The following is a 16,769-nucleotide window of genomic DNA, read 5'->3' on the forward strand; positions in this document are numbered from 1 at the left end:
TCACCAGATTTGGTGATGTACTGCGCACGACAAATATCCGCTTGCTGAAGTTTGTGCTGCTTTTCGTGTTCAGTTCGGAGTGACGCAAGCAGAGAGAAAAGGTACGAAGGAGGAGATACGAAAAGTCTGGGTGCTGTCTGCCCGGCTCGATTTCTAAGATCGGGGTCCTGGTGGTTCCAGTGTACCTGGTTTGTGACGCTTCAAGATATGGCTTCTAATAGATGTGGGCGGTGTTCTTGTCGTCAGTTTTAGTCGTTATGTTTTGTGTTGGTCCGGTTTAAGTACCACCGGTAAATGATTTAACATACACTGTATTCATACAAACTGTTTTAGGTGGTTACGGCATTTGAAAAATTTACATTTACTTCATTAGCGTCTGGACAGTCATCCTGTCATGGAGCAATTGTTCTGTTATTTCCACACTAAAGAGGAAAAACCTACACTTGGGTTTCAGTCTTCTTAGTGCTCATCGACAGTTTATATCCTTGGTCATGCCATCGAGAATCGGGAGTTCAAATTTCTGCACGGCCAAAGATATGTGCTCTAATAAGGGTGAAGCTCTAGTTCACTAGTTCCCCTCTTTGATTTGCACTCACCAGAATGACTGCGGTAGGACAGGAGGTGAACGTGCACTCAGGTCGTCGCAAGATTTTTTTAGGATTATACTCAATAGCGTCAGTTTCGAAAACCTAAACAGTGGGAAAGCTGATTTGCTAGCAACTTTACAATTGTTGTTCTAGAGCTAGTGGATCCGTATCTATGCGTTGGGGAGTTGACTGCGTCAGTCTATGCGCAAGTCATTCGGGTTGATCGACCCCGCTCCCCCTGTTGTGCAGAGCTTGGATATCGATTCATCCGTGTTGGTGTCCGTAGGCTTCCCCACACTAGCAATCGGCAAGTGAGCTTTTTCAATTGCCCCGTTGATTGTTCTTCTTTTTTATTCACTAATGTTCGTGCGCGTGAATCAGTACAGTTTGAGCTTCGATCTTTTTCTGGCGGTCAGTAAGCTACACATCGGTCAGCCAGGCAGTTCAGCAGTACAGTACCGTATATAACATAAGTAACAGCAGAGATTTTAAGGACGGAGGGAATATTAGAAAATTGGCGATCAGAGTGTATCTTCGGAATTATCACATGTTGGCCACCAGGCGCTTACCTACTATTACATCTTCTTCTTCAAAAAGCGACAATATGTAGTTCTTCCTTTGATGGGCGAGCTGAACCACCTTTTCGTGGTGCCGACTTGGTAGCCTGGACATCAGTTTGGGTGAGCTAAGAGTTCAGCAATTCCCACAGGGCTACCCACCCCGTTTGGTTTCTATATGCTGGTTACTTTTGGCAATGTACAGTACAAATTTTTTGGAGTCTGCGCACCAGTTCCAACCGGTATACAGGAGAGGCCCGTGGGGCTCATGTTTGAGGAATGTGGCAAGTGCTTCAAACCGAAGGTTGGCTCGGTAGCCTACCATCGAGTTCACGACAATGAAGCTGTTGGTACGAACATGGTCGCCCAATCGGCCTGCGATGATTGTTCCCGACTGTGTTTTTACGAAGCTCGGCTTGAGCTAACATCACCGGGACGCACATCCCACCCAGCACAATGCTGATAAGCTTCGCCGAGTGAAGTATTCCGGTGACCGCTGGTCCCAACAAGGGTCACAATTGCTCTTGCGCCCGGCTAACAATTTATATCAGCCTGGTGGCACACAAACCGCGCTGTTCGCGAGACTGGGGCAGTATATTCCTGGTCGATCGGCTATCAGCATCAAAACCAGGTTACGGATGCTTAACTGGCAAACACAACAGAGCGAATCATCATCTGGTGGTCCTGACCAAACTATCGGTCAAGTAGCGGTCTACTCGTCAGAAGCCGATGATCATAGCGTCCGGTTTAAACGACCCGTGGATTATGCCATGTCATCCTTGGAGTCCATGCTGACAGTTCGCTTGATAGTGTTGACCTTCTGGCATTTGCCCGATGGTTGCAGTCTGGGATCGTGACAGTGGAGCAAGTCCTGTCGCTTCTGGACATTCGCGCCTCCAGGACATTTCCACACACCTGAAAAAATGTATCCCGACACCGCTGTCAGCTAGCCCATCGGATGCTGGTCAACCTAAAGCAGATCCGCCGAGCCAACGGCGCCGCCATCCAGACCCTATACCACCAAAGACAGAGTCTATCTTATCTGACTGGAACTGGTGGTGGCATGACTTCAAATGAGACGTTTCTCTCTTTTATCTCGTTTTCTCCTATAACCCTTTCACTTTCACCGCCTGCATTCACTTATTCTGTCTGTGACAATGCTCTCCAGAGATAAACAACATTATTTTTTCAGTAAGGAATTCATTCTATCAGGGAAGCTCATCTATGCTGAAAAGCCTAGAAGCACTGTACAGCTCTTTCGTCCTTTTTATGAATCATCAACAGTGCGCATCTCATGAACCTGAGGGAGTTTCGAAGCCGCAACCTTCCGACTTGGTGGTTGAACACTTGACCGTTTGGTCACGGGATGTTTAGCAGCATTGTCACTAACTCTGATGTAATTTTGTCATGAACTTACTTACCTTAATCTCAGCTGCTTTGTCGTGGTTAACGCAGCAACAATAGCGACTCAATTGATTCTTATACACTGTACAGTGCAAACTTAGGGTGGTCATATTTCTGATGTGCTCACCCGGAATGCGTGATTATGACTTATACACTGTACAGTGCAAACTTAGGGTGGTCATATTTCTGATGTGCTCACCCGGAATGCGGTGATTATGACTAGCCATGGTACAGTTCACTGGTACAGCTTGGGATAGTTTTCTTGGTGATATGGTTGTATAGCTAGTGTAGCGGTAGAATAAGTGCTTTCGGTAGTGATGAGACTGATAGTACTCACTTTTGAACACATTTTTATCATTTTCTCGGCCGCAGTGCCTCATCAGTCATGCTTCGGTAAAACGGCAAATCACTGCTAATTGGGATGCGCGGTTTTTCACTGTGACTTTTCCGCTCTAATTACGCCCGGGGCTCTCAATGAGGAATCGGTAGTTACAAAAAGTTCTGCTCCTGCCTGCCGTTCATTGCGTCAGAGGAGGCTTCAAGCCGGTGTGATTTTGATGCATCTCATTTTAAATCGACTTAGGAAAAGCGGACTGGTCTCGAAAAGACCTGATAACCGGTGTTTAATCAAATAAACACCCCGCGGAAATATTGAAATTCTATACAAAACCCTCCATCAGACACACAGACGACCGATCTTCCGAAACCTCATGGGATTGTTCCAATCCAACACTGTCATCCTGTCACAACCTGGTCATTAATCACGTTCGATTATCACACGCACTGACTGTTGTTCCATCAGAGCGCATGTTTGTTTGGCGCGACTGGTTAGAAGTCAGTTGGTAAACAACCGCACACCACACCACACCACACCGCACCGCACCACACTACTACATCACCACAACACAGCCATCTCTCATCGGATGACCTCTTTCTCACCCTCCATCAAACGGGAAGGACCCGATGATCCGCGGGCGGAAAAGGGTAAAGTTGTCATGCGCAGGTATTTTGTCTCCACCCAGAAGACTGGCCATCCACATGCGAAGAAGCCCGTCTCCGACATATGTTTTGTGTTTACTAATAAAAAGGTGTGTGCATGGCAGCTTCAAGTAAATTGGGAAAGGGCAAGTATAGAATCGATGCGAACAGACGAGCGCTACTTGGATTTCATCTCTGGTACTGATACGGCAATTCAACCATTAGAAATCTGTTCGTCACTTATTTCTACAATAAGTGATGACGAATGACAATGTTCTTAAGGTTCCTGAAAATTCTTCGACCGAATTTGCCCGTCTTGGGGCTCATTAAGTAAGCACAGACCCCCGAGTTTCCGTCTTGTTCTACCTGAACACCAAATTCGCAGAATACGCTCAGTTGAGAGTTTTCCGCGTAGTGTGTTCCCTCAAGAAAATATACTGCAACATCCGGAATGCGAAGCATGAGGCGGCAGCACATTCATTTGAAGGGCATCATAAACGAGAGTTTCAACAAGGATCTAGTTTAGTATCTCTTTAAAACCAAGCTAGTTTAATGTCTATGTTATGTGAAATCACTTGCATCAATGGAGATTTCGTGAACCAGGGATGACAGTTTATGCAGTATTTCTACAAATACTGCATTAAGTTGGCTAAACATGCACATCAAAAACACATCCGTATACGTACACCAATGCGCATCCTTTGTTTCTTGACTATGTGGCAACTGTGTGACTCCGTATAGAGGACTAGACATGAAACGGAGAGTCAACCGTCATGTAATTTGGAACAGAAACGAAGGTCCACTTTTCTCCTTAGTTCACTGTATGTTTGTTCATTTGATTTGGAACTTGGCAGACATACTATACCCACGAATGATTATTGTCACCATTTATTCCGCATTTTTCACAGGAGACCAGGGAGAGTGTGCAAGTGTAAAGGTTTCAAGTGGTGCTCCTTACGGTAAACCAAAATCAGCCTCTTCGGATTAACGAATAAACAAGTTCGTTCGTTATTAGCGGAATACATTCATTTGCAAACTGATTTGGTTTTGCGAGAGACTCACCTGAAACTCAGCTGAGTCTCTAATTTATGATAAGCCCCAAGAAGGACAAATGCTATAGGCTATCCACGGGTTTCTAGCAACCTTGAGAGGTGCATTAAGTCCATACATGTATCGCGATATCTATAATATCGTACCAACTTAAACGTGAGGTGGCTTGGTGCGGCATATTCAGTTGCTTAAAGCATCATAAACGAGAGATTCAGCTGGGTTTCAGGTGAGTATCCCTCAAAATCAAATTGGTTTGCAAATAAAGGTATTTTCCTAATTTCGTGCAATTTATGTTCAGCAGAAAATAAGTTTGATGGAAACTCGGGGACTGCGCCTACCTGATGAGCCCCAAGAAGGGTGAAATCGGTTGTGGGCTGTCGAAGAGTTTTCAGCAACTATATGAGTATTGTAATCGTTTAATCCATTGTTCCTGCTGGATTGAACAGACACCCTCTTGTTGGCTAGTTTTGTGTGACGTACCATGACAGGTCTGTTGGCCGAAGCACTACATACACTTCCTGGGCCTTTAACTAACTGACCTACTGGCGCTCAATTCAAAATAACTACAGACTTGCATAATTCAGAGACGTGGTAATTTACTACTCCTCAAGGGGTTTTGGGATTTTGTTTTTCAAATACTCTCTCATAATTAAATCCCAACTCCATGTGCGAACAGGGCTATCTGATGAGTCGCCCATAATCTTGAATCATTATCCATTAGTACCTTTGAAGCACCAGTTGACCGAGATAATCAGGTCGTTCTTGATTTCCGTAGGCTACTTGCCATTCTCTTTTTGTCTGTATAGTGAGTGAAAATATATGTAGTGCCTGATTAAAATCGATTATACTCAAAAAAATGATGTACAGCCTTGTTTTGAAGGTAATCAGGAATTCATTCACATTCAATGAACACATTCAACAGGATTTCACTTCAGTGATATAATGAGCTGCCTAGGAAGTTAATTATGACTCCAAAGAAATCATCATCTTTCAGAAGTACACTGTACGCTTTCGCTTCCTGCGAACGAGAGAAAAATCTAAACAACGTGAGAGAATGGCATGAAGTTTGCCCATTAGGATGACCATCAAATCCATGGCATATGAGTTTGCGTAACACATTTTCTTAAAAGAGCACGTGATTTCCCCATATTCTTGATACCTCAATGCACGTACCATCAACCGAAAAATTGCAAGTGACAGACCTCAAACAAAAATATGAACGCTAATGGATGTTCATAAAACCGAGGGATAATTAAAACAAAGCATAAACCTCATTTCATAATTTGTCAAGATGACTCGACCTTTGTCGTGGGACGTTTTGATACGAATTTGAAGTTTTTTCAGCGGTTTCCTACGTGCGTTTGACCTCCGGGTAAGAAGCACCTCGGAGCACCTTAAGTTTATTACAGCAACAACTTCCAGCTGTCGATAAAGATGATATTAAATGGGGAAAAGACACTCAACTGACTTGCAGCTGAATCTATTGTTCATTGTGTTGACACTGCAAGATCACCTCAAATGAAGCAGTACTCAAGGCTATAAAGTTTATTTACTGGTATGACAACACTGACAACACAGAAGCGAGTCAGCTTAAGTTAATTTGGGCTTCTTAATCTTCTTAGTCTGTGAAGACGCCTGTACACATCCGCTTATGCACCATTCTGTGCTCATTTGGAAGATACAACTGATGACAATTTGAACATACAAATATCTGTTGAGCCCCAAATTGGGTGATACCGGTAGTGTAGTAGTGTCAAACAGTTTCCACAAAGCCTATTATTGTTCTATATTTAGCCATCTTCGGATGCCTACCAGGAATCTCTAAGGTTTTCCCGTCCAGTTTCAGAAATATTACCAGAATGTCTTTTGAAAATCCTAAGGACGTGCAGACATAAAAAGGGCTGATAAGGAGGCATTTCGTAGGGATTAGGCTGAATAATTCGGCTATTATTTACAGAGTTTATACGGTAGTGATTAACATTTCTTGCTGAATGGGTAATTCAGGAGCAGTGTGTTGCATGGTACAAAAACGTTCTCCCTATTCCGGAAAAAGAAAAAAATCAACTTAACAAGAACTGGTTGTAAATGTACAGCAGATAACTTGTTCAAGTGGATAGCAACGAAATATCTTGAGTCCCGGCGTAAAACTTGGTTTGATACCCTTCCTGGTCAGAATACTCCAACTTGAAGATGATATCGAAATACGAAGTGAAACAAATCTGGATCCAAAATACTCATTGGGTAAGAGGAACTTGTGTGGGTGGAGGCATTTTTCCCCTTTTCTATGATTGAGTTGATCGAGTGGTGCGACTATTTGAAATATATCCATGTTACAAAGAGCTGTCAGGTCGTATCTCAGTGTGAAGTGAAACGCATCTGAGTTCTATGCAAACCGTTTGCGAATAAATGTCATCCTGAGTTGAATTACGAAATATGGGGGTGAAGTCAGTTGAGAAAAAAGGAGACATGTATTTTCTGCTATCCGGCGTTTGCTTTTAGTTTTCCAAATTCCATTGGACAGCGGATAAACAAGACAGCGTACGCATGGATGTGATGTGACTATATAGGTTGGAATCATCGACCATAAATGTGTCCAAGAAAATAATGGATACAGCAAGTGACACACACAGAGAAGGCAGAAAGGCGCATGTTTATGCATTTGTGACGAATACATATCCTGTGAAGAAAATGAAACAAGGTAAAAACAAGAATGTATGGTAAGAAATTTGATGAATTAACCGAAGCACACGGTATTATTCTTTAGCAGCACGCGCATGAAGCAGCAACAATTCTAGCTGGGCTTTTATGGCAGTTCGGTGCCTTATTCTGTCTTGTTGAAAATGTGTACAATTTATCCCAAAAATGAACAACTATACCTGATCGCAACGATCTCAAACCTTCAGTACAGTACATTGTGCAACAGAACTACGGTTTATTTTCGTGAAGAACCAACATTCATGGAGTAGTTAAGGGTTAATTTCGCCCTATAACAGCTGATCGCATAAGAGGTACATTTCCTTATCTTTGGAAGGAGGTTAGTTGAAGGAATGTTCGGATGGCCCCACTGTGAAGCACTTTCATTGTTCTGAGATGACTAAATTCGATTCTTATACAGTGCTAAATCGTATGCGCACAGGATAAGCTGAGGAATTTGCGTTGCTGACCACGCACTCGTAAAATCCCAGACATGGCCATAACAAGACACTTTTTTGGGAATATTGTGTGCATTATTTGGTATCCATAGACGAAAAGGTCACAGCAGTGTAGCGATTTCTGCATTGTAATATTGGGATTAGATAGCGCGAATTCGGTAGAACCTCGGAAAAATGATTGATTGGGACCAACAGTTAAAATATGTTTTTCCAGCTCAGTCGCTGATGAAGTGAATTCCATAGGAAACTCCTTCGCTAGACATACCTGATGTGGATTTACCTTTATTGCTTTGGGTTTAGAAAGTAGACAACTAATTATACTGGCAAATTCTGTATTGCATATCAAGGAATAAAGTACACACGAATATATTCTGTTTGATTTTGATTTTTCGTCAACCATTGAGTACACACTTTCATGTATTAGCCGGCTCATGTGCAATTCTGGCGAGCTCACTTACAACCAATCCCTTGATTGTTGCATAGAAGGGACTAACCGGAAATTCATCGTAAATTCAGGATAGGTACATGTCGCGGCTGAACTATCCGGTTATCCTTTCACACACCTACACACACCGGTATAAAGTTGTTCTAGTCTGACTTAGCAAGGGATACAGATTCCACCTCTCGAGCAACAGGGTAAGCGAATGTACGAAGTTGTGCGTAGAATTTAACCTGTGGAATTCCGAACGGGAAAGAATTCAAAATGCGACAAGATGGGAGGAGACGTTATAACACAAAGCGAACTTTCACGTTGCGGTTGGTGATTACTCAGCTTTTGAGCAACATTCCAATCCCAGACCGGTTACAGATCCTATCCTTAGGACGGAAGTATAATTTCAGTAATTTTTCAGCTATATTTGTCGGTCAGCGAATTTTGCGAGCATAGTTTTGAGAAGTTAATATACAGCAGACCTTGAACCATTCTTGGTATAGTCAATAGTCGCATATATATTACCCCAAGTCTACAAGGAACACTAGGATTCACACCCGCGGCTCCGTTCAAAACACAATTGGCACGCCTCAACATGAATACTGCAGGGCGTTTCGGATAACTCGTGACTGTTAACGCCAGCTGGAAAAAATCAAACGGGAACGAACAATGTTATTTTGACACCTCCGTTGTTTACATCCGACGGCAAAGCAATTTGCCTACCAGGTCTTGCAAGTAATAATTATATAATTTTAACCCGAGAATATTGAAAATGTTAGATTGTTTGAGGCTTTTACCCAACAACAGATATGCCAGCTGTTCCTTGAACTTCTCTATAGCGGTGGAATGTCAATTTATTTCAACCCTTTCAGGATGAGTATTTGTGTTTACATCACAGCAGAGTAATTAAGAGTCGACTACAGGAGTCATGTGTCAATGCTTTCTTAGAGTGTGTCTATCATCCTTCAACCAGTCTGTATATGTACTCAATTGCTTTCTTCTTCCCAGTTCCAGAACAGAGCCAAGCACACCGCAGTCTATTTTGAAAGGTCTTTGAATACGTCGAACAATACGTGGCGCAAGGCTTGATACATTGCGTAGAGCACAGGTATTGTGCTTGGTCCGAACACGAGAATGACTGCTTTTGAGAATTCACTCCAAACAGCTGCGCCTACGAAGCACTCAAGCCCACTAGTTTACCACGAATTATGTAATATTACCCTGAAAACGAGCGGCCAGAAGAATCGTGAAGATGAATCGTAAACGGAATGTAAATATGGGGTAAGCGAATCAAGATTTTCGAGTATTCAAACTCTACGCAAGAAAACGTCCAGTCTATCTGGCGACCATAAAAAATCCACGTTTAGAGGCTCTTCAAAAGTGGTTTTTATATTATTGGTAGAACTGTTCGACAACCAGCTGCCTATTTCGACCTTCTTGGACCCCACTTGGTAGGGGCAGCCCCCGAATTTCACGATCTTTATTTTCAACTTGAACAGCGAATTTACCCACCTGGCCAAATTACACATTAAAATAGTGTTAGAGAAAGACTGTCGTGTTCACAAACTAGAAGTTATGCTGCAACCATTCAAGTTAACCGTTTGACACCAAATTAATTTGTGGATTCGTCCGCCTGAATATCATTTCTTAAAAACCTGAATAGTACAAATATGATCAGTGTTCACACCAAAGCTTCGGTACGAGCGATGAGCATGTATTGTACGCCCTTGGCTCCAACTATGAGTGATTTTCCTACTCATTCGATACTTTCGGTGCACTGGAACACTTAATTGCTACATGGTTAGTGCAGCTGTGTGGCTGTCTCCAAAACCTTATTAGAGGCATAAGACTACGCACTTCGATGGAGAGAACACAACACTTCCGAGAAAACATCAAACTTTGTATTTTTCTTAAGCTGTGTGGCTGTCTCCAAAACCTTATTAGAGGCATAAGACTACGCACTTCGATGGAGAGAACACAACACTTCCGAGAAAACATCAAACTTTGTCATTTTTCTTACACTTTTCAGCCTAGTCTGCGTGGTCTCCACACGAAAACCCACTCTACTTAGGTCCACTAGCAACAGTGTGGGGAAGAAATATTGAAGGGTTCTGAAATTTCGCCGCAGTGATTCTCATATTCCTCTTGGGTCCTGAACTTCACAGAACGTAAGAAATTTTTAAATTTACTAAAAACTTTTGCTGCGTATATTTATGTACTACTATCTCTAAATTTTTGAGATTCCAATAGGTAGTTACGGTAACTGTGTTTGGTCAAACACGTTTCTTTCTCACTGTAAAGGAGGAATATGAGCTATAAATATCCTACTTGAAGTCAAAAGCCGGTACCTCACTGGCTTAACTATATTCGTTACTACATTTGAAAGAACAGATTATTGTAAGGGCATACTTTAGTAGAACGAAAAGACATCAGTTTGTATTGTGGATCATTTTCTCAAATATGCATTCAGTTTTGGCAACGAAATTCTATATAATTGGAAGTACAGAACATAGTGCACCACACTCAAAGAGTCTTCCTGACTTCGCCAACTAAAATAAAGATTCAGTCTTGGACCGAACAGATGCCTTGAAATTCGATATCTCACACTGAGTTGGTTGATTCTGCACTAGGACCCTAAGTTGGTGACCGGCCTTCACAGAGAAAATATTTGCTCCTTCCTTGTGAGAAATTAAGAACCCTTCCTTTTTAGCCCTTCCCATTATCCTCAAAATACCTTCGTTAGTTTGTAAATGAGCTGAATAGCCTCTCTTTGCCAACTGTGACTGTACTGTATTTTAAGTCTGTTCGTCCCAGTCGCTTCTACGAAAGTCATTGTTTGCCTCCAAGTGCAAGCGATGCTGTCATCTTGTACCCACGTTGGCTGAGGATGAAGGTAAAGAAGAATTATATAACCGTGCTAAAAAGCAGCTTTAAAATGCTTGAATGCCAGGTATCAGTTTCATCGTTGAAGTAGCAGTTTGAATTTTACATTGACAGTGCCGCCATTTGCAACACAGGCTTTTGTTGCCTTTCTAAGGACAGCTTCTTAAATAAGCGCGCTCGATTTACTTTGGTTGTAATCTGACTTTACTTTCACTTGAGATATTGTTTGTTTAAATTTGTACGTTTTGTAGACACACTTCACAAGTAGCAACGCTTACACGGTGACTAAGACCTGCAACATGAGACCAAACTGGTAAAACTGAGGGGGCGTTTTGGATTAATATTTTCAGTTTCAATCACAGATCAAGCCAAAGCTTCTCAGACGGCAATAATGTGCTTCTGGTTTTCTATTCGAGACAGTAGGGTGACACTATGTTAAGAAGATGGACTTTTAAGATCTACAGCCTTGCCAGGTAATGAATAATTTCTTTTCTGTTTCACTAGCCTCATGAAACCTGATCCTTTTGCTACATGTTTCCTTCTTCCTCCTTCAGATTTCCTTTCGCCTATCGAGCAAGTTCACAGAGGATAAAAAAGTCGGTGTGGATTTACAAAAAGGTGACAAGTGATGTACCAAGACATTGATAAGGGTTGGACATCTTTGAGAGCGTCAAACGCTTGTTAAATTTGGAGCGAAGGATACTGTGGGGGTGTGCATACTGTGTGAATACTGACTGAGAGTCTGCAATGAGAGCTGCTACATGTATGCTCCATCTGAAGCAAGCAGCAACACGATTGGAAAATGTATTTGCGCGTCAGTCGAGTTTCGGTGTTTTCAAGTAGTCACTGTAAACCTTTAGGATTAGCTAAGACGGTACCATTGGCGCCTGCTTACTACAAAAGTCTAAGGTGGTTCTAGATGGCGGATAAGAGGGTTAGGGCTTAGTGACCCATTGTGACTGATGTATTCAGGCCCTGTTTCCTTTATACAAAATTGGTGAGGTAATGCATTCGGACACATCCCAGAACACGAGCGTACTCTTCCACTAACATCGAGATGTCGATGCGTACAGATAAAAACGCCGATGGAAATGGTACTCGTGAATAACTGCAGAAAGACTTCCTTGAGAAAGTGCTCTGGCCTGGCCCCAAGGAATCTGGTTTTTAATTGATACCTTGTGAGAGACTATCGTTAATTTCCAGATGCGTTTCTGGTGCCCTGGATCCTGTAGTATTCCAACACAAATTAGGTAGCTGGACTAATTGCGTATAAAAAACCGATCTCTAAGTGCGAACGGCTCCTTCACTGTGTGCTACACAGTTGCTGTGGCTTTTTCTTTCGAGAGAAATTGGTGCGTTGGCCCTTATTTCACTAGATTATTTCTTTCCAGGGAAGATAACGTCCAAGCAGAATCTAAACTTGTCCTTAACTTTGGGTTTTATCTCTGAAAAAGTGGTTAATGTGAATTCTTTACTTTGGGCAGAAAGTTTTGGGGTTATCAGCAAAAAATGAATTTTTCGAAGTCATAGGTTGACTTTCTTAGTATAGAAATTCATCTGAGGGGATGTGCGGAAATTTTCGGGTGGTCCACCACCACAGAGATGAAATTGAAGCAAGCAAGTATGTTGATCCTCTTCAAAACAAAACACTCTTGATGACCTCTTGGCCATTAGTTGTTCTTGGTGTGACTTCTTCGACAAGAGACCATCCAGACAAGAAACTTTATATGGAATTAGCGGAATGCACTCATTTTCAAACCAACTTGTTTTTGCGGGAGACCTAACTGGAACCCAGCTGAATTACTCGTTTATGATGTTTTTAAGCAGGATCATAAGTGGGAGATTCAGCTGGGTTCTAGGTGAGTCTCGCGCAAAACTGCGTTGGTTTGCAAATGAGTGTATTTAGCCGATTTCGTGCAATTTGTGTTCAAGTAGAAAATAAGATTAACGGAAACTCGGGGACTGCGCCTACCTGATGAGACTCAAGAATGAGGAAACCGGTCGTGGGCTGTCGAAGTTCTCAGCAATCTTATGACTATTGTATCACGTCTAAGCTCTACATGACTTTATTTGTTATGGCTTTTCCTGTAGAGAATATCACAGTCCACAAAAATTAAACGAATGATTGCCCGTTCGCGATAGCGCACGCACATCAGCAGCAAACGAACAGAGGTCATGATGGGGACTTGAAGGGGCAAGTCTCATGACCACTTGAACGTCCACCAACCAGGAGAGGAACCAAGCAAAAAGCTAGAATGAGTTTTTGCCCAAACGACCAACGATCATTCAAAACTCACCTGGATGAGTAGACTTTATACCAGCCCACACAGTTACAACAACCTTGCAATTCCTTTCAGAGCGCATTTCTACTCACCACGACTAATGATGAGACACCTGCAACCAAATTTTTCAGCTCAGCGAATAAACCAACAGACGTCAAAATAAACGGGGCTACCAACATTCTTTCCAGCCGTAAAAGTTACTTTGCTCTATTAAGTCATGAGTTTAATGAGAGTTTATCGATGAAAAACATATAGTAGTGTGAATATGTATAACGTCTAGGGGTGTGTAAAAATTTTATTTGAAAAACAACCCTGACATCAAGGCCAAAACTAAGAATGTAATTCGGATAAATGTAAGAAAAACCATGACCAAGTAATGTGGCAAAGCTGTATTCTAAATTTCTAACCCTCCTTATTGCACGTTCTGCTTTTGATGACGGAATTATTCACCCAAATGGGCGTTTTGTCGTTTACCAAAATTGACATTGTTCATCGCTCTTATATTATCGCGCTAGCTACACTTTGAAACATGATGGCGCCCACAAGTTACTTCGTTCAGGATTGTCACGTGGCTTTTGGTCATGGAACTTTTGACGAATTTCAAAGAATAGTGTCTCAAACGTCACTTCTTAGCAAAAGTAACTAGGGGTTTCTAGAGCAGTTGGATTTTTTTAGAAATAAAAAAACCTTTAAGAAAAATGACGAAGAATGCTCGCTGGTAATTCTCAGAAGAAGAGGTCTATTTCGGAGGCACACCATGAAATATGGCGGTAAAATGGTAAAAAAAGGCCCATACTTTTTTAGCCAGAATATAGAAATTGAACGTCAACTATGGATTTGATATCAGGAAGTGGTAGGATTCCTGGTGCCTCTGGCAGACTGCAAAGAATATGCAAAATGGAGTAACAAGTTGATGTAACCTGTTGGGGACGACCGTATTTTACGATAATAAATAAGAATATATTCACATTCAATGGTGAAATCACGTTTGCCAACTTTAGCCAGTGAAGTTTTTACGACGGATTTTAAGGAAAAACAACGACACCTTCACTTTTATAAAGTCGATCGGTCAGGATGGACAAGCCCAAACTGTGTGGCTAAACATACCATCCATTTGGGGTGGAAAAACCAACCATCTTGTCCTAGAACCTAATTATTCCAATAACCATTCTCATTAATATTCATGTTGAAGTTGTAATGAAACTCTAACAGTGAAGTGGAATGTTGGGATCCATTCAAGGAAACACCCAAATAGCCAGCGGTAAATTCCTTTGAAATATAATCGCCCACTTGTAGGCTAAGTCTAAAAGCCAGATGTGGATCAACTTATATGTAATGCCGAGAATTTTTCCACATTCTGTATCGGTGGGAAATTCCCCAGCATATCTATGGAAGTTCTGATGAGCAAAGAATGGGTTTAATTATTCTAGAATAAATCGATATCGTTTATAAGTGAATCCTCTCTAAAGGATTCCCCCCATTCTGATGTATATTCTCATATCATGAAATGGACTGACCATTAACGATACCCTAATTTAAGCACTTCACCAATATGAAGTTGATACAAAAGCTCATTCATACAAACCCAAGAACGGGAAAACTTCCTTTTTCCTTTATATTGTTCTGTCTAGTTTGTAACGATGTTGTCGGCCTTGTCCTTGCCCAGCGGTCATGTTGATTGACATCGATGCGGCTATACGATAAGCCTGCTCCGGTTTTTTTAATTCTTATGGCGTCTGAATTGACAGGCAGAACGGCAGCGTGTACGCCTGCATGAGAGTTTGAATAAGGCTGATCATGGGCGTGACCAGCAGCGACCTGCGTAACCATGGTCAGTTGGCAAGCAACTGGATTTGAGAAAATTCACTTCCAATAGGAACAGTGGAATGTTTTGTATCTCACATTTAGTCAAATGGCGTTTAGATTGCTCACCGATATCCGGTCCGTACGCATCACCGGTAATCATTAGTAGTAGTGATGGTAGGGTAGTGCTGGTGTTATTGGGGGTCGGTAGCACACAACCATTCCTCTGGCGGAGAAGTGAGGAATATGTCCTAAGGACTTTGTCAGTAAGTTGACAATAATACCAAAGTAGAAATATCTTGGAAATTTCTTACGGGTTTCTGTCTTTTAGATGGCCATTGCAAACAAAAGGTGACAGCACAGATTTTTAGCTTGAGATGGGTTTGTATTAAGTCAAAGAGCTCGAAAAACACGGTGCATGTCATGCATTACCAAAAGAAAGAAATTCAGTTTTTATTGAATTTCACCCCAGATTGTTAGACGCAAAATATTTGATTCTGTTTATCAGCATAACAGATTGCCTTGAAACAGATGCCCCAAGCATATGTTCAGGAACATAGGCTTCTAAGTTCGAAAATACCTCGACGAGGCTGAAAAATCAATTGCTAGAGCTACACAAATCCTCCAGCATATCGTGAGTATCTTGTTTTCTATGTATAATTTAATTCACCATATATATCCGTCTGTCAGCGTTTGGAAGACTCCACACATGTGTGCGGATTATTATTGTTGATAATAATATTATTAATAATAAATAACCTATGGGCTGTAGCAGCCTCTTAGTGCCTAGCTCCCATACAACCAGAAACCATGAGAGCTGAAATACTTCCAGATTGCTCAAGCCTACACAGAAGGAGTCGAGCTGTTGAACCCGGGTTCGACCATCCAATCAACAACTTCACGCCTTAACCATTGGGTCATCTCAACCTCATACTTGCGTAGCACAAGAATGGTAGTTATTGATATGGCACCAAATTCCTTCGCAAAGTTTGTCGTTTTGTTCGCTTTTTGTAGAAGAACTGATACTTGGAATAACGTCTTGATGACACCACCATTCAGTTTGCAGCAGTGAAACAGTGATAGACTAACAGTTGACGTGGAAGTAGGTATGTGTTCACAACACGTTTACGGTCAAACTCCATTCAAACTAATTAAAATTCCATACAACCACTGTAATTAACAAAAACTATACTAGAGGTAAACATGTGAAAACGGTATCCTATAAGAATGAGACGGCCTTGTAAAAAGGTGCAGCAATGGTCTACCGGGAAGCCAGACTCAATGAGTAGGCATACTTTTCGTTATGGAAACTACTGAAAACTCTTCGACAGCCCGCGACCGATTTCGCCCTCCTTGGGGCTCATCAGGTAGGCGAAGTCACCGAGTTTCCATCAAACTTATGTTCTACTTGAATCCAAGTTGGACTGCTTTCGAGAAATACACTCATTCGCAAATAAAATTTGTTTTCCCGGGAGACTCAATTGAGTCTTTCGTTTATGATATTCTACAACTGAATGTGCTGCACACATTATCATCATCATTATTGTCAGCTGTAATAACCGCGTACTGGTCGTAAACTGGTTGTAGCTGCCACAGTTTCGTTCACAGATGATCGAAAGGGGGGGGGTAGGTAGCTGCGCATT

General features: G+C 41.9%; 1 protein-coding gene across 1 annotated transcript in view; it reads left to right on the forward strand.

Moving 5' to 3' along the window:
- Positions 1–3,471: 3,471 nt before the first annotated feature.
- T265_02640 (hypothetical protein) overlaps positions 3,472–16,769 on the forward strand; it is a gene marked incomplete at both ends in the record, with an annotated part of 38,230 nt that continues 24,932 nt past the window's right edge. The window contains 2 exons of the mRNA XM_009166938.1: positions 3,472–3,636; positions 11,596–11,637. Of these exons, the coding sequence (XP_009165202.1) occupies positions 3,472–3,636; positions 11,596–11,637 (207 nt within the window). The remainder of the gene's footprint in view (positions 3,637–11,595; positions 11,638–16,769) is intronic.

Source organism: Opisthorchis viverrini (genome assembly GCF_000715545.1).
Source record: "Opisthorchis viverrini unplaced genomic scaffold opera_v5_33, whole genome shotgun sequence".
Taxonomy (NCBI): domain Eukaryota; kingdom Metazoa; phylum Platyhelminthes; class Trematoda; order Opisthorchiida; family Opisthorchiidae; genus Opisthorchis; species Opisthorchis viverrini.